This window comes from Leiobunum rupestre, chromosome 2 (assembly GCF_980474605.1).
Source record: "Leiobunum rupestre chromosome 2, qqLeiRupe1.1.hap1, whole genome shotgun sequence".
Taxonomy (NCBI): Eukaryota; Metazoa; Arthropoda; class Arachnida; order Opiliones; family Sclerosomatidae; genus Leiobunum; species Leiobunum rupestre.
The window spans coordinates 50,215,291-50,233,546 of NC_143385.1; the positions used below are offsets into that span (position 1 = coordinate 50,215,291).

Genomic DNA, 18,256 nt, shown 5'->3' on the forward strand with positions numbered 1-18,256 from the left:
GTTCCTATGTTGAATTGTACTACCTTGGGTTTTACGCTTTTTTAAACGCATATTTGGTCAACATTATGTAGCCGTAACTTGATTCGCCGTGCGAACCGGACGCCGATTTACTGGCTCTGAGAACAACATTAGATAACAAAATTTCTCTCTGTTCGCGATAAAATACTCGCCGTTTTAAAAAAGGTAGCTTGTGAACGCAACGTCAAAATGATTGGAATCGACCTTTCTCGGCGCCGAAAGCACTAAAAAATAAAAATAATCCCTCCGAACTCGCTAAGCTCGCTCGCAGCGCCGTAAGCGAAACTGAGAGAACATGGCGTCAGCGTTGCCAGACTTGAAAAACGAAATTATTGTATTCTTGCTTAAAAATTATTGATTCTTGGAATAAATTATTGCAATTCTGAAATGGCCAATTTTAGCGTTAGCCGCGCGAAATTCAAAAATAAAATAGTGTAAATATTTAAATTTGAACTATCTACGTTATACTTATTTTACACTATAACACTGAAGTATAAGTATTGCAAAATTTATTGCACATATTAAAAAAATTACAAATTAAAATTTTTAAAATAGGAATGCGAGTCTAAGAAAAACATATCTCTACAGAATCAGATTCTTCAGACAATAATTCAACTGTAAATATTAATTTGTTTTAAGAAAGAGTTTCAATAACAATTCCAAAATGAAAACTTACCGTTATTAGAAGTCGCCATTCGTTTTAGAAAATAATAATTGGTATAATGTTACCCATGTATCCCTAAACTGCTTTCAACGTGATTCTCAACCACTAACCTAAGATTACTAGACTTGTCCAAACATGGAGGAAGAAACTACTATCCTGGAGAAGAAAAGCAAGCGCGCGAACAGCGGCCCAATACACCTTTGTGCCTAGTAGAGTGTCGCCACCTTTTAATGAATGGAACAACTATAACTTTATAAAAAATCCGTAATGACTGTCTTAAAATAGGAGTCGCTAAAAACCTACGAACCAGGCTGAACGCCTGCCGAATCTAGCGAATTTTCGTGCCGCACTTCGAACAATCGGCCCGTGCTAGAGGTATCATACTTTCTTTCTCCATTGTCCAAAGAACTCCAAACCCAATGATAAGTGATAAGCACATAAGTACATAAAATATCCATGGGCGCACTGAACAAGGGAACTGAGACCAGGGTGGGAAATAAGGATTCTTGTGAAAGTGAACATGTTACCATAGTCTATGGGCGAGGCCCGGGCTTACGGCGAAGCCGAAATTCTCCGAACTGCCATAACCAAAAAAAAACTAACGAGACTGGAAAAAACCTTCTTAAACTAAAATTATTGAAATTATGGTACACAACTTTAAAATTATTGTAAATAAGCGTACAATATTGCACAAGCCTAAAATTATTGTACGACCAAAATTTTGGGCTAAAATTATTGTTTTGTACAATAATTATGGTACGTCTGGCAACGCTGCATGGCGTCTCTTCGCTTATCACGCCCTGCGAAGCGAGAGCGAACCGGCCCGGAGCGAGATAGCTCTTGCACTCATGGAACACGTTCTTTTAGAGGTAGCTGGGGCCAACTTTGGTCTTCAGCGCATTTGCTCTAAAATCAAGCAACTATTAGCCACTTCAACACTCACACGTTCGAGAGTAATCATATCTTTTGCCCACCTCTGATTGCAGACAACCCATTCGTTGAAGTTTCTATGTTAACCTACGAGGCTACGAACAAAAATATCTCTCAGCTCTGAGCGCCCCTAACGGAAAATTATTTTTAGAATAGTTTTTGCATTGAAGCCAATATAAAAACGAGCGTGGCGCTGAACGCCAATAGTTTATAGCATGGTTCATAGCGGGAAAATCCTTGTTCGTGGAATTTCGTCGAATGAGTTGGCCGCTATTGCGCGAGTGTCAAAGTTGGCCGTACCGAAATAGACGGCAGCATTCTACGTACCTGGATGTTAAAAATAGCAAGGAGGATTAAGGGAAGGGGAGTTGTATTGAGGCTCCTCTTATGGCTGCATCCGTAGTCAGAGAGCGTGAGACGCCCAGTGGGTGGGAGCGGGAGGAAAACGTATGTAAAATACCGGATCGCGTTCCTGTTTTGAGCGCCCTCTAGTTCAAAACAATTGTTGAAAGTTATTTCGGATTTTATTTTGAGAATTTTGCTGCTTCGGTGTTTCGTCGTGAATACGCTAAAAATGTATGTCGACTAGATTTACTTAGTAAATAAAATTCGAATTTTTTTATCACGCGAAGATTAATATCATATAACTAAAGTAAGAGCATTTTCCATATAAAAAAATATTTTGAGTTTTGCAAATTGTTTACTAATTTACGGCATTAGAAAAACAAACACCAAAGCAGCCGAATTCTCAAAATAAAAACCGAAATAACTTTCAACAGTTTATTTTAACTAGAGGGCGCTCAAAACAGGAACGCGAGCCGGTATTTTACATACATTTTCGTCCAGCTCCCACCCACTGGTCGTCTCACGCTCTCTGACTACGGATGCAGCCATAAGAGGCGCCTCAATACAGCTCCCCTTCCCTTAATCCTCCTTGAAAATAGTAAACAAAATTTTTAGTGGATTAGATAGTTTATCTTGAAATAGTATTAAAGATTAATGTCAATTTCTAATGTTTTACGCCGTAGTTATATGCCCATAACTTAATTCGAGACCGAAACTATCGCTACGCCCCCTATGGATCGCCATTGAAACCTAGATAGGTAGCGGCCAAAGAAATATTAGATTTTCCTCATCGTTATTCGTAAATTTGACATAATAAATTTAAGAAAAAACGTTCTTATGACTTTTTAATTTTTCAATAGTAGACGCTAGATCATAGGCGCTACCTCGGAGAAGCTAGCTCCGTTACGACACCTATACTCGTTTCGGTCGCGAATTCTGTTCCGTCAGGTACTCCACTGCAACGTTAATTTCATCTTTTTCAACTTTCAGAATTATGACAGATTGGCGTTGTTATTTTTCTGGTTAGTCGTAAAGTGGGATACGCGACGAAATAAAATGGTTTTGTTACATATCAAGGTTCCGAATGTTTTTACCATTTTAATATTAAAATGAAAAGTAATGAAATGGCCGACTTCGTAAAAGAGTGTATAGAATTTGGGCTTGTTTATAAAATATGGCCTATTTTAAATTGGGCTGGAAATTGGACTTCTTTGAAGAGCTGTTGGGCGGTAGAGGTAAAATTATCTGGCAGCTCTGGTAAGGGCTTACAGAAGTTACAGTAATTACGTGGTCTACGCCTTCCTTTGGTATATTTAATCGGGTATTTTTTGTGATTGTATTAATGAAAAGAGTGCACTTGGAAGACCCTTTTCTTAATTGGTTCTGTTGAATGAACCTTAACTGTCATTGTGACTTCTTAAAATAATGGTTTACAGAAGTTACAGAACTAAATTGCCTGCAAATTTCGAAAACTCTGAGAGATATACCAAGCCTTGGTTTTGGCATTACTAGCCAAGGTATGTTGTTCAGTGATTCGGTGAGATGGATTACATTTTGAGGGGTAGGGTTAAAAACACTCGCAAATGGAAAGAGTGTACGACCAATTGGCAATCAAGCCTTATTGGGGAAGCCTAAGACATACAATTTTGACTGAAAGTTGGAAAGTTCAAAATAAAGAAGAAATCTTACTTCTTTAATGCTCTAGATTCTTAAAAATATTTGACTAATATAGTACCAAGATTTGATAGGCCACATATTTCATAGGTTTTTATTCATTTGGAATTGATGCATAATAACTGTTGTCAGAAAGAGGAAACAAGTTTAAAAGGATGAATTTTTTTTTAAAGTAATAATTAGTAATAGGTGTTTCTATAAAATACAGGAAATCACTTGCAAATGTTTTTTCACTGGCTATAGTTATTAAAGATAAGAGAGCACATGCTAGAGTTGATAAAGGTTTTGATATTTTAAGTTCATATGCAAAATGGTAGTGCCAATAAAGTACTAAAATGCTTAAGCCTGTGACGCAAAGAAAAACACAAATTTAATTTTTTTATTGTTTTGTGGAATCACCAATTGTTTCACACAAATTAACAAATTGAAAGTAAATCAACAAGTAATGTTATCCTAAAGGATTTGATTAGTGTTCTGAGGTAAAAAGGTATTCACAATTAGCGAAATTCTAAATCATATTTCAATGGTTCTCATATCTTTTCAATTTTTTAAAACATAAAAATCTTTTTTGTGACAAACATGTCAATTTGCATGTTCCATTTTCAATTCAATAGTATACAAAGGAAATAAAAATCTCCAAGTCGCAGTCCCTAAAATAGCTTGAAAGGGGCCATAAATGTTGACTACTCATGTGAGTCATCTGCTAGATAATATACTAACTCTTGAATCCGTAATGTTTTTTTTTTAAATTGAAGCTCAATTTGTAGTCAATTTAAATTTCAATTGTAAATAATTTTAAAAGTTACAGCAGTGATTTTCTGGGTCAAGAATGTATTCAGCAGGTGAACTGAGAATATGTGCTATTTATTCTTTGCCTACACGGAGTGATAGCCTGTGATTGTTCCAGCTAGGAGCAACAAACACAACACCCCACACAAGGAGAACGCAACCCGTCAAAAGTCGTGGATTTTCTTGTGTACATTTTTCATTGGCTAGACGCTTTTGCGCCTGCTGCCGTTGGAAGGGGAAAATTTGGAAATTGTCTTCCCCCCGCCCGTAAAACATTCAGCGTAAAGGCTCGTGACGCTCGTCCAATGAAATTTGTACACAACCTGTTAGCGTGTTTAAAGGCTAGCTGCGTTCTCCTTGTGTTTGTTGCTCCTAGGTTCCAGTCCCCCCCAATTTTTTTGGAGAAAGGGGATAAATTATACAGAGTGGTTTTTCTTCTGGAAATGACAAGGTCAACAGGGTGCTGCCCACATATTCTCTGTTAGCATGAATACATTTTTACTATGGTCAAGCTGTCTCAATTAATTCTAACACATTATAGCCAAGAATGTATTAATTTATACTTGGAGAGAATGACTTTATCATTGTTCCCAATCCCTCTCAATCCTGAAAAGAAAGCTCCTTCCCTAAAAAAAAATCAACCAACCCAGTGTCTCAATCGCTTGCTTAAAATTACTATTTCAGGATGGGATTGAAGTGCACTGGTGATGGTTTTCTTTCCCCCCTTGTGCTGAGGAAAACTTAAGCCAAGTTGCCCTTGGATCTACCCAGCATAGTAATTTTTCGTAAAGTATTAAAGGGAATATAACCTCAGGTATTTGGTGTGGAACACCAACGCTTGCAGCTTTGGCCGCTCTTGCCTTTGGCATTAGAAATGTTTGGCGCCACTGTGCAGGGAAATTTGAAATATTGAAGGGATCTTCCATAAAGATGGCTTTGCAGGTTATATTCCCTTTAATTAATACATTCTTGTTATAGCTCATACCAAATATTCAAGAATTAAATGAAAAATTACATCTTAACATAACATTTAATCAATTTACATAAAATAATTTTGTGTTTCAGATTGATGGTAAAGTTCAAAGGAAAGCATTTTCATAATTTCTGTAAACATCAGTGCAAGATCTTAACTCAACATTCATTAAATTAGGTAAACAAATCTCGTAATCTAAGCATTAGTTTGAAATATGTTATATGAACTTTGAAGTAGTTTAGCAATTAATATACATTAATATATATGTATTGAAATGTATAATGACAAAATAACTTGGTACAAGTGCCAAAAATGTAGTTACTTTGAAGAATGCATCTTTATGCTTGATAGCCATAAATTAACCCAGAAACTTGGTAAAGAGAGAAGTTTCATATGCAACGTATGTGGAACGAACACTTTGAGAAATTGAATACGGGCATGAACTTGCGTAGATCTGAAGCTGTTGGAAAGGAAGCGACTAAATGTCTCCTGAAATATAGCTATTGTCTGTATGCTACAATTGACAAAGGTAGCCTGGCGGAACATAAACAAAGTCACAGCCTGTTCAAACCAATAGTGGTGGTGTGCATTTTCCAAGTAAGCAACTGCTTATTAAACACTAAGCTCAAACACTGTCTAAAAGATGTAAAATTGATTTGTGGTATATTCAACTTGCTATCTCATAAAAACTGTACAAGAAACACATGATTTCATTTGAAACCCATTATCAAGCAAGAAACACGTCAAGCTTAATTCCAAATCCAATGCTGTACAACAGTTAAAACTCATTACCGAGAACTCTGATACCAGTATCAGAAAATAGGTTCATTGATAAAAACTGATGAAAATATTGAAAGACTGCATATGGGTGTTAATGCAAAAAAATTTTAAAATGAAATTGCAAAAATTCTATGAAACAAATCTAAGAAACATTCGTATCATTGCAATCTGTACTTATGTCCGTGGCTGTAAAAGATTTCATCAACGGACATTACCTCTGTTTCTTTAATTTCTTAAGAAATCTTATCTGTCCAAGTTAAATTATAAAGCTGATCCCGGGAATAAAGAATACAAACTACTTAAGGCTATCAAAGTGCGTTGATGTTCGGTTTTTCAACACTGGATCACAGATTTGAACACGAATAAACTTATCCTAATCCACTCTTTATTTTCTGAAATTCGAACTAGCCAATCATATGTTGGCTACACATTGAAAGCTGAACAAGAGTGGTAGGAAATGTGGAAGCTACGATACTAACACCTCTCAGTTGGAAAAAAGTTTAATTATTTTAGGAGCTGCTTGTACTGGCCTGATTTTATTTTTATAGGGGAAAGAGCTTAGTTTTTGAGCATGAGTTGAATATTGAACAACGCTTAAAATTGTTTGAACATAGTCATTCTTCCATAGTATTAATAGATTCATTCTTGACCATACTATGAGTGGAAGTATTTGAGTTATTTCTTCCCTTACCAAAAAATAAGTTGGCTAAAAACCACTTACGACAACTTGTATTTCAACTTGGTTTTCAGTTTGTATTTGGGACAAATGCCTACTAAAAAATAACTTAAATCGTCTTTATTAATCAACTTATTTCCAACTAAACCAGAATCAACTTTTACATTTAACTACTTAAAACCAACTTAAAAATAATATGTAACTTCCTGACTACTAAAAACCAACGAATTACAAACTTATCAAAAGAAGTATTTTCCTACCAAGTACCAACTGAATAACAACTTATTACCCCTTCAACTAGTAACTTGAAATATGCTGACAACTTCAGCTTACTTAATACCAAGTTAATATCAACTAATAATGTGTATACAAACTAAATACAAACTGAAATCCAACTTATTTTTTGGTAATTAAGTGTTGTTCTTATTGCTTTCAACAGGCCTATTGGGAGAGAGAGCCATTAATGTAGGTCCTAAAAGTTATGTTTTGATTCAGATTCTAATAGGTGTGTATTTATCAACAACCCAAAAATATTCCTCGAAGAACTACCTGAAAATATGTACTATGTATTACTTGGTTTAACAATATAAAATGAAAAAATTACAATACGTAAGGGAAGTTTATAAATTTTGTTTAATATTAGTAAATCATATATATTCCCAGTGTATAGTTTCTACAATATAGAAAGGTAATATAATGTCTCCAGCAGTTTTTTTTCTTTTGAAATGTATTTTGGAAAAGCAGTGTGAGCCTGCGGAAGGTTTTAAACCAATAACATTATTGGTATAGGCAAAAGTGACATAAGACCAAAAAGTGTGCCAGAACTCTACATTTTGTTATTGAGCGATCATTGCGAAGTAAAAATAATTTAGGAGAGGGGTTAACTCCAGTGCCACCAAGTGTGGCGTTTTAGAATGTATCTCTATACGAGAGTGAAGGGAAGAGATAAAATAGTGTCAAGGCAAAGTAGTCCATAGACCAAAGAGAACGCATCTAGTAGAAAGTCATGTAGTTGGCTTTTGAAGTCGATGTTGAGACTAGCTTTCAGTATGTATTTCAAAAGGTACAAAGGTAGGGCTGACACACTTTGGGTGTTATGTCACTTTGGTATATGTAGATAGACATTTATGAATAATTTAATTATGATTAAACATCTTATCAAGTATATTTTGAATGTGTTTACTATTGAGACCTATAAATGTATTTTTGTAAATGATATAATATTTTGGTGTGCACTTCAGATGTAACCAAATCTGTTTTAACCAAATTCTAGGCATGTGCGAGTACTCGATTTTGTTCGAGTACTCGATCGAGCTTCAAGCCGAGTACTCGGCTCGAAGCTCGAAAATCATTTTTTGAAAAGCTCGAAAAAGGTTCGAGCCTCAAATCGAGGCCTAGGCTTAAATTTAGAGTACTCGAAACTATTTTTCTTACCAAGGCACTACTCGCGAGCTTATAAAAATGGCGGGAAAAGTTACAAAAAAATATATATAGTCCCGCCTAATGATTTCTTATTGGGTGAGGTACAAGTCCTAGTTATTTCTGATTGGTCACCAATTTTAAATATAGAAAATGAAACTAAAACCGTAAGTTACATTACGTGTAGTGCCCTAGCTGTTTATTGTTAGTTTTTTGGTGGTTCATCAGTCCACTATTTTATTGTTGTAATCCCTTGTATGGCCAGTTATTAATTTAGACTTCTCAAATATGGCTTCAAATAAACGTAAAAGCTCTGGCAGTAATTAATAAATATAGTTTATTTATTTAATGTTTTACTTAATAAACCCAATTATTCAGAGCCTTTTTAAGCTAAATCTATCACTGAGTACTCGAAACCCCCTTTATAAAGCTAGGTCTTAGTAATTATCCAAGTACTCGAAACTCTTTTTAAACTAAGCCTAATTCTTCGAGTACTCGAAACCACATTTTAAGCTATGCCTAAAAGCTCGAAAGCTCGGTAAGATGTTAAAGCTCGGCTCGATACTCGAAAAGTGAAATTTTTAATACTCGAAGCTCGACTCGAAACCCAAAAATCAAGGCTCGCACATGCCTACCAAATTCCCTTCCAATATTTTGGTTGTGTTTTGTTATACAGACAACAGACTATAAATACTATTAGAATTTATTTATTACAGGGCTACTGGTACAAATTGGAAATGGATGTTGAAACACTTACGTGCCATAAATGCTCAATGGGTTTTAGAGATGAAAATGAGTTGACCATACACTGTTTAAATCATCCGGTAGCTCCTATTCCAGTGATAATAGAACCTACATCGTTGAAAAAAATTGATGTTAAACCCATAAATATTGTGGTAGAAGAAATTGATAAGAAATCTGAAACTAAGGAATCTAACAAACAGGCAAATATCAATGTAGAATCTGAATCAAACAATTCATTTAAACAGTTGAATTACAATACTGAACTTGGACCATCAAATTATTTTGAAAAACAACACCGCAACGCAGACCTTGGACAATCCAATTCATTTCAAATATCGAATCTTAATGCAGAACCTGGCCCATCAAATTCATTCCAACAAGTTACTGCACGGCATCAAAATGATTTGGAAACTTACTTATTACCACATGACAAACCCTCAGCCGCTAAGAAGTCTAAAATTGAATGTAGACCAAACAATGAAACTTTATCAAGGCCTAATATCGCAATTCAGGGTTGTAGCAAGTTAGGTGAAACTGCCTCCTCTCATGTCAAGAATAAAAATGTAACTAAAACCCTTAGTGACAATGAGAAGCCTAATAATAATGAACTTTTTAACTGTGATGAATGTGACCTTTGCTTTCGAAATACAACGCGCCTCAAGGAACACAAGTTAAAGATGCATAGTGACAAAAGGTTTTTTCAATGTGATATGTGCAACAGGTTTGTTGACACTAAAGCGGCGTTTTTGAGCCATATCAAAGTACACACTCTTATTGTTGATACTGATAATTGCCCCAAAGAGTTTCTTAAAGCATGCAACACCTGCACTTTTAAAACTCGGGATCCGTACCTCCTAATCCTACACAAAAACATTCATTCAATTCAAACGATTAATTGCAAACTGTGCCAAGTGAAATTTTTAAGCCAAGAATCGTTCAATATCCATATGAGAAAGGCTCATAAAGTTGTACAGAAGCCCAAGAGAACTTGGACTTGTCATAGATGTAAAGAAACCTTCAACGCCTCACTGGATTTTGGTCTGCACCTTTTAAATAGTCATAACACACAAAAAAGTCTGCCAACATCTGTGGAGAAAATGTTAAATAATAGTAATCCTCAAAATGATAGTTCTGAATGTGATATGGAACAGGTTAAGACCTCAAATGAAAATTACCTCTCTCGACCTGGGTCATCTCAAGAAAGCGATAAATTACATTGTGATGAGTGCATTTACACAACTACTTCAAAATCTTGCTTGTCCAAACATAAGGAAACTCATACGAAATATAAGCCAGCTAACTGTGTGTACTGTGACATTACCTGCAAAAATGCCGAAGTTTTAAAAAAACACTTGGAAAGTGTACACAAAGTGTTTTCAGTTAAGAAAAAATATTGAAAAATTTTGTTGTTCAAACTAGGGGTATAAAAGCAAAATTATCTAAAAGTGGTTTAAAAAGTACTTCGAAAGTGTACACAAAGTACTATAAATTAAATATTTAAATAGGCGCGTACCTCAATTTTTACCATTGTCTCTATCTAATTTTAAAAACTTAAACAATTTAATGACTTTTCAGATCAGGGTTGGCTTGTTTAAACCAAGGTTTTGTTTTTTTTTTAACTTGGCTGCTATTCACTTAAAATCATTACCAATTATTTGTACCAAAACACTATGACGTCTTTTTTGCCAAAATATTTGTATATAATATAAACTTAAACGTTGTTTCTGGCTAGATTGTTTTAATATTGAAAACATTTTAAAGCGATACTGCTGTTCTATAGTTTGTTGTTGGCTAATACTAATCGACTAGCTAGGCACAGTTAAGGTATCTAAATTTGTGTTAGTTTAAAGACTTTTACAAAGATGTTAAAGAGAGTCAAAGAAGTGCATGTAATCCCATTGAGTGGGGAATATAGTTTTTCTAGAGCGAAAATTTTGCATTTGATGACTGTGGGCACTTTCTTAAAATCATGTACGAACCAAAGCCGTTATCATAAGTCAGTGGCGTCATTTACTAGCATTAAATGAGTATAACTAGCAGATGACGTTTAAAAACCAATTATATTTTCTTTGAAAGGTGATGCCACCTAGGAATGATAACTATTTCAGTTCGTAAATTATTTCAAGAAAGTTTCCTCAAGACCCCAGCCACAGCAGATATAAATTGTGAAAGTACTATATTCCCAACTCAATGGGTAATCCCTTTTAGTATAGAAGCAGAAAATAAAAAAGTTAATTTTTTCATCTGGGCATATTATCTTGGTATTTTAATTTTTTTACTTAAATTAAGAACAGTATGTACAGTTAAAAAGAATTAACGCAAGCAAAGAAAACAATTTAAAAGCAATGTAAACCAGTGTTTTGAAAAAAACCTGATTTAAACCAAAAAAACGCTCATGAAAACCAGGTTTTTCCCAACCCTGCTATAGATTAGATTCGTTGTTTCTACAATGTTTCATTACTCAATAGACAAAAGTTTAGAACTATTAATATTACATGAAAATTTCCTGTAAATACAATATTATAGTGTAAGATATCAGTAGAAAAATATCAGGGTAAGTTTTTAAATTAGCATTATGTCATAAGCGTTAGTTTAAAGATGTATTTTGGCGAAACAGTATATTTCTGCGCATTTTGGAAACTAGCTCCTTTTAATTCATAAAGCTATTATAACTCACATGAAATCTTTTCTTTATTTTCTTCTCAATTATGGCTGCCAACCATTTCAATAATAATAGTTATCAGCTAGGCTAATACTCACTACCCTAGGCCCAAGTCATCCAGCGACTTTTATTACCTTTATCGGAGGTTGCCGGGTTAAATTACATAGGAATGTGGTGGGCAGCACTTCGTGCCACGTGAGCCAACCGCTCTCTACACTTAATATTACGAAAATCGACATAAGACCCAAAAGTGTGTCAGTACGGTATATTGTTCAATGAGAGATTGTTGCGAAGTAAAAAGTGGGAGTGGAAGAGGGTGTGAAGACTACATGGTCAAAATTTTAAATTTTATCCACCCCAGTGCCGCCTAGTTAGGCTTTTTAGAACGTATGGCTACGGGCGAGTAAATCAAAGAGAAAAAATATATTTTTATACTAAATATATTGTTGCTAGTATTATTCCTACTAGTAGGTTATGTAGTCTATTGTGAGACTAGCTCTCAGTAGATATTTTACAGGGCGCAAAGGTAGAGTTGACACACTTTTGGGTCTTATGTCACTTTTCAGAGATGGAAAATATCATTATATTTTGATAAATATCATATTTGATATTTTAATATATATAATGATATTTTTTATATTTTGATATTTTCAGCTATTTGGTTTATGTTTCGATAACTTCAAAAAGTGGTTATACAAATTATCACATTGCTCAAATCTCAAGAATGCAGGGTGACCTCAAAATTCCTTTAAAGGGGTAAAAATCTTATCTTCGCGTATTTTTCTTACACATGTTTCCTCCCGCATTTAATGGAAAAAATAAAGTATAAAAAATGTTGGATATTTTCCCCCAGACTAAAACTCAAAAATAAACAAAATATAACCTGATATCAAAAATAAATAGGGGGAGAAAGTCTGGCACTTGGGTTCAACCGCACGACGTCTTATTTGAGGGGTAAAATTTTTGGGCTTCGGAAATGACTTCCCCCTCGCCTCTTTACAGGGACACAAAGGTATCGGTTGTACTGCGCCACGATGCAAAATAGTACTCTATAAAATACGTGAATATTAAACTTTTGCTTTCGATAATTTGGTTAATTTAGTTCCTAAATAAAGTAAATATATCATAGAAACTAAAATGCGACATTTTAAAAATAATAACATGACTTTTGAAAAGAAATAAACCGTAACTAGAATAACACTCGCTTAAATCGTGGAGAGCGTGGTGCCATCTAAGAGCAGAGATCGGGACTAATTGGTAAATCTACGATGTTAAGGCCTAACAATTGGCAAGTTTAACTGAAATAATAGCTATAGCTACGAGCTTTTTTGTTTATTTTACAATTGATATAGTAATTATTAATTAAAATCAACCGTTTTCGAAGGAAATAATGGTCAGCATTTGTCAGAGAGACTATTTGAAATCGCGAGGCGGTGACATGGTTGCCAGGGAATAAAATTCAAAATTTTCATCTTGAGCGCGGACCGGAATACCACAAATGCACTACTTCGCACGTAATGTGCTATCCTTATTGGTTAGAAATATCACGTGATCACTAGCTCTTCAAAAAGGGTGTCAAGCATGGTGGAAGGTAAAATCTGAAGGCATTGATAGACTTTCTCCCCATATTTACTTTTGCTGATATTTATTGGATATATTAAGTGCCATCTCTGTCGCTTTTGCTGTTAGTTAACCACTTGTTAAATTTTTTATCATTTGCTGTCTCCATTTTTTATCATTTGCTGTCTCCATTGTTAGATGAATAAAATTCAAACTGCACTTGAACATATAGTACAAATGTTTTAGAGAATTTGTCGCTTGACAGATTTGACACAATTACCAATTATCATGTAACATTGCTACTTTTATATTTTGTTTGTTTGGATTTTACTGACTTACCATTTATTACGTAAATTTTTTGGGTACTCTTGGATATTACTAAATTACTAATGATCATGCAAATGTTTTGGTACTATTGGTTTGGTTTTGGTTGGATTTTACTGGAATATTAATTTACATGTAAAATATATTGGTACTATTGGATTTTGTTTGTTTCAGACTGTACAATATCATGGAAGAATCAATTTTGCCTCATAATGATTCCGATACAGATGAAACGTTAAATACATATCATGAACAAGACGTTAAACCTATCTTGTGTAGAGGATGCTATTGTTGTTTTCCAAACCTTAGTGAATACCAAAAACATCAAAGTGTGTGCTCCCGCAGTGATAACCACAAATATAGGCCTAACATTCTTAAGTTTAAATCTGAAATCAAAGATGAGAGTGTACAAATTGAAAACGGGGACACATTTACGAAAAGAGTTGCTACAGTAACAACAAAACCATCAACTTCAAATACTATGGTTAGACCATCAAAATATTACTGTGACTTATGCTACGTTACCCTGCCTAATAGAGTGAAATTCAAAGAGCACAAGAAAGAACACGTTAATAAGGTATGACATGTGTGACCATTGCAGGAAATTAATAGTATTATATATTATTATTATGTATTTAACATTACTTAATGTTAATGTTGTTAAAAATTAAATACAGGGTGTCCACCGGAAAAAGATCCAGAGTTAATAATTTAAAATGTTATTGAATTATTAGCCCTGGATGGTTTTTATTTAGTGAACATCCTGTATATATTATCTACAAAATAATATTTGCATTTTACAATATAAATTCATTAATAAGGTACGACATTTATGTGAAAATTGCGGGTACTTCACACTTTCACCCTGGAAACTGGAGGAACACAAGAAAAAGCACAAAGATGTGAAAAAGAAATCGTTTAAATGTTACATTTGTGGAGCCATGCTACGTACCCATCAAGGTTATAAGACACATTTACAGGTAATTGGTCAGCCTTGAAGAGTTTCATTTTTGGAAGGCGATTTCAAAATGCATGGTCTTAATTTTATGTCAAATTGGACATTTTTTGCTATAAAACTACCAAAGTTTCAAATATGAATTTTTTAAAGTCATTTTCTAACTACCATTGAATGTTTAAATTGAGTATAAAAAGGTTTTTTTAGAAATTTTAAGTTCATTTAAAGAAAATTGATAAAATAATATTGGAAGTTACATGTAGTTATAGATTTACCCTTACCAAAAAATAAGTTGGTTTTTAGTTGGTATTCACATTTAAGTTGATATTAAGTTGGTTTTAAGTGGTCAGCATATTTCAGTAAACTAGTTAAGTTGGTTTTAAGTTGGTGGGAAAATGCCTCTTTCTTTAAGTTGGTATTTAGTTGGTTTTTAGTAGTCAGAAAATTACATATTATTTTTTAAGTTGGCTTTAAGTGGTCTTTATTAAGTAACATTTTAAGAAAGTTTTAAGTTGGCTTTAAGTGGTCTTTATTAAGTAACATTTTAAGTAAGTTTTTAGTTGGTGTTAAGTTGTTTTTAAGTAGGTTTTTAGTTGGTATTTGTCTTAAATACAAACTTAAAACCAACTTAAATAGTTCTTAGACCACTTATTTTTTGGTAAGGGTAGAATGCGCTGAAGCATGGTTGAACCAGTTAACAAAGAATTTGCCCGAAGTACTGGTATCGGTGCCTCTAGTAAACTTTTTACTGGACAGAGTATTTCATTCTGCAATTCCTTTGTAATTAGGTAGATTCACAAAGTTATTTTCGTCATATATAACAATTGGTATGTCATAAATTCCTTTTTGTTATTTTAGTGATTTCTCAGTGAATCTTTTTGAAATCACAGTTAACTGTTAGGGTGATTTGAATCAATTTCTGAATGAAACCTCCACTTGATATCACAAGTAAATTATGATTTATCTCTTAGTTAAATGGGTTTCAGTAAAATTGCTTTTGAAAACACTAAATTGAGTTTTGCCAATGTTGGTTGCAAGAAAATCGGATAAAAATTCAACTTCGTTAATATAGTTTTCATTTTAAGATCTGAATCTTTTTATTTTATAGTTCGATTCACCTCTAAGTTAATTATTTTTCATTTTAAAACTAAATCGTAGCGAGTTTCAATCCAAATTTTATCCTACACCAAAGCACGATTGATATTACCCTTACCAAAAAATAAGTTGGCTAAAAACCACTTAGGACAACTTGTTTTTCAACTTGGTTTTCAGTTTGTATTTGGGACAAATGCCTACTTAAAAATAACTTAAATCCTCTTTATTATTCAACTTATTTCCAACTAAACCAGAATCAACATTTACACTTAACTACTTAAAAGCAACTTAAATCCTATTAGGGAAACATCTAAAAACCAACTTAAAAATATTATGTAATTTCCTGACTACTAAAAACCAACTAATTATAAACTTAGCAAAAGAAGTATTTTCCTACCAGCTGAATAACAACTTATTACCCCTTTAATAGTAACTTGAAATATGCTGACAACTTGAGCCTACTTAATACCAACTCAATATCAACTAATAATGTGTATACAAACTAAATACAAACTAAAATCCAACTTATTTTTTGGTAAGGGTTGTAATGATACTCTCATTACTTCAGCAGTTGCTTGCAAAAGGTTATGAACCAAAAAAGAAATAAATTAAAAATTTTGTATTGCCAACACCTAAGATGTCCAATGACATAAAAATTTCTGATTTGAAACTTGATAAAATTAAGGTTTTTAAGGAAAATGCCAGGTCAAAACCAAATGACTACCATGTATATAATTGTACCATTTTACAGATACATGAAAAAGTTTGTCCATCAGAAATAACGGAAATATTGGAATCCGGTGTTAGCTTCATTGATTATTCCGCTTCAAGTAGTGACCAAAAATCGAAACAATTTAATTCCAAACCCACAGTAACCTATAATTGTGAAGAATGTGACTTTTCAACTACCTCTAGTATTCAGTTATCCATGCATAAAATTTCTCACTTGAACAATTCAGAAGTAAATCCGGGAATCAATTATAAATGTAAAGAATGTGATTTTATGACGACTAACAACATACAACTCTCTCGCCACAAACTAATTCATGCTGAAAATTGTGAATCAAACACTATGAATGCGTTAGAAACCGATCCCAAACACCACAAAATCTTCAAATGCGAGCAATGCATTTTCCAGACTCACATTCGAAATTCCATGGTATTGCATAAGGCTGTTCACGATAAATACAAACCTATAAACTGTCCCGAGTGTAATGAGGTGTGCAAAGGTGCTTCAGCACTTGAAAATCACTTGAAAATGATTCATCATAAAATTCAAAATGCGAGAATGGCAAAAACTTATTCTAGTAGCACTCCCGTGCAGTTTAAATATAATTGCAAAGAATGTGATTTTACTTGTTCTAGTAAAAAAGATATTGAACGTCACAGAGCCAGCCATGGTATGCATCCATACCATTGCCAATTTTGTGGTGCCAGGTTTAAATACGGAGGAAATGTGTTATTGAACCATATTCGAAAGTGGCATTCGGAGCAAATTATGGAATCTGAAGATTATGGTGCAGACACCAGTGATCCCACTTTGATCACGCCCATTTGCTTCGAAGCAAATTTATTGAATGTGCAATTACAGGAAAATGTTCCAGTGGAACCTGACTGGTTGGAAAAAGTTCTGAAAACAAGAGCAAAAAGTCCGGATCACCTAGGCCTTTCTATCAAATCAGAACCACAGTAATTTCCTAGAACCTGTAAATCAACCACCATATTTATCATTTTTTTTCAAAACATTTGATTTTACAATTTTTCTAACTGGAGTGCAAAAACAGTTTTTAATTAAATATTTTAGTCCACATTTTTGAGGACTCAAGTTTGCACGCAGAAGTATGGTAACTTAATAATATAACATATTTTACAAAATCTAAGCTAGCATATTTTTGTGTTGTGGTCTTGGATCAAATTATGGAATCAATCCATGCAGTGGCAATCATTTAAAAAAACCGTTGCATCCCTGTTTATCAAAGGTCTGATTTAGCCCCACAAATCACCATTAAAAATTTTGTTAATGTATAACATCATGTTAATTTTAATTATATAAACTATTAGAAGTTTATATTGAATCCCATTCGTGATCGGGTAGTATCTAATGGCGATTTTCTCCAGCTCGGATTTCTATGAACTCTAGAGATCTTTTGCGATTTGCGAATTACGCTATAGGAAGTGTCATACTTCTACTTTTATGATACTTATGGAATAGATGTTTCTATAAAATAAAATTACTAAAATGTTGATACAAGTTCGTCTTATGTCTCAAACTCGATTTACCAAATCAAAGAAAGGTCAATTTTATGCTTCCCCTGAAAGGATTTTAATATAAACTTCTGATATAATTACAGGATAATATTGTATTATATCTAAGTTCGATGAGCGATCACAACCCTAAATGTTAAATAAATGTTTATAATACAGAAAGCCTGCGCTCTTTTTACATAATAATAATAATAATAATATTAATAAGCTTTTATTGGATAAATCCTACTAAGTTGAAAAACTTTTTTACAGAGGGATCCATTACATTAAAATTAAATTAAATCTAAGAGATATACCAAAAATGATAAAATTGTCCAATTACGTAGTCTTTAGCATTCTGACGAAAACTCCCTAATGATTGACTATTTTTTTTAAATCTCTGG

At 33.6% G+C, this 18,256-nt stretch overlaps 2 protein-coding genes across 3 annotated transcripts; both read left to right on the forward strand.

The window, feature by feature from the left end:
- Window positions 1-3,174: 3,174 nt before the first annotated feature.
- Window positions 3,175-17,953, forward strand: LOC149957803 (uncharacterized). Of its 2 annotated transcripts, XM_090165742.1 has the most exons (6): window positions 3,175-3,474; window positions 5,486-5,570; window positions 13,733-14,135; window positions 14,380-14,538; window positions 16,360-17,125; window positions 17,200-17,953. In XM_090165742.1, the coding sequence occupies exons 3-6, from the start codon at window positions 13,746-13,748 to the stop codon at window positions 17,220-17,222; spliced, it is 1,338 nt and encodes a 445-aa protein (XP_090021868.1). In that variant the 5' UTR covers window positions 3,175-3,474; window positions 5,486-5,570; window positions 13,733-13,745; the 3' UTR covers window positions 17,223-17,953. The 2 variants fall into 2 exon arrangements, with proteins under 2 accessions (XP_090021868.1, XP_090021867.1); XM_090165741.1 differs by having other exon boundaries at window positions 3,178-3,474; window positions 16,360-17,785.
- Window positions 5,654-10,575, forward strand: LOC149957804 (uncharacterized). The gene is made up of 2 exons (XM_090165740.1): window positions 5,654-5,990; window positions 8,985-10,575. The coding sequence occupies exons 1-2, from the start codon at window positions 5,787-5,789 to the stop codon at window positions 10,407-10,409; spliced, it is 1,629 nt and encodes a 542-aa protein (XP_090021866.1). The 5' UTR covers window positions 5,654-5,786; the 3' UTR covers window positions 10,410-10,575.
- Window positions 17,954-18,256: the final 303 nt, after the last annotated feature.

What these genes read in the sequence shown, in the direction of transcription:
- LOC149957803 (XM_090165741.1), top strand. Translation starts at nt 13,746, where the DNA reads ATGGAAGAATCAATTTTGCCTCATAATGATTCCGATACAGATGAAACG. An exon ending in AGAAAGAACACGTTAATAAG is followed by an intron (nt 14,136 to 14,379) that starts GTATGACATGTG and finishes TTCATTAATAAG; the next exon opens with GTACGACATTTATGTGAAAA. An exon ending in GTTATAAGACACATTTACAG is followed by an intron (nt 14,539 to 16,359) that starts GTAATTGGTCAG and finishes ACCATTTTACAG; the next exon opens with ATACATGAAAAAGTTTGTCC.
- LOC149957804 (XM_090165740.1), top strand. Translation starts at nt 5,787, where the DNA reads ATGCAACGTATGTGGAACGAACACTTTGAGAAATTGAATACGGGCATG. An exon ending in TGGTGGTGTGCATTTTCCAA is followed by an intron (nt 5,991 to 8,984) that starts GTAAGCAACTGC and finishes TATTTATTACAG; the next exon opens with GGCTACTGGTACAAATTGGA.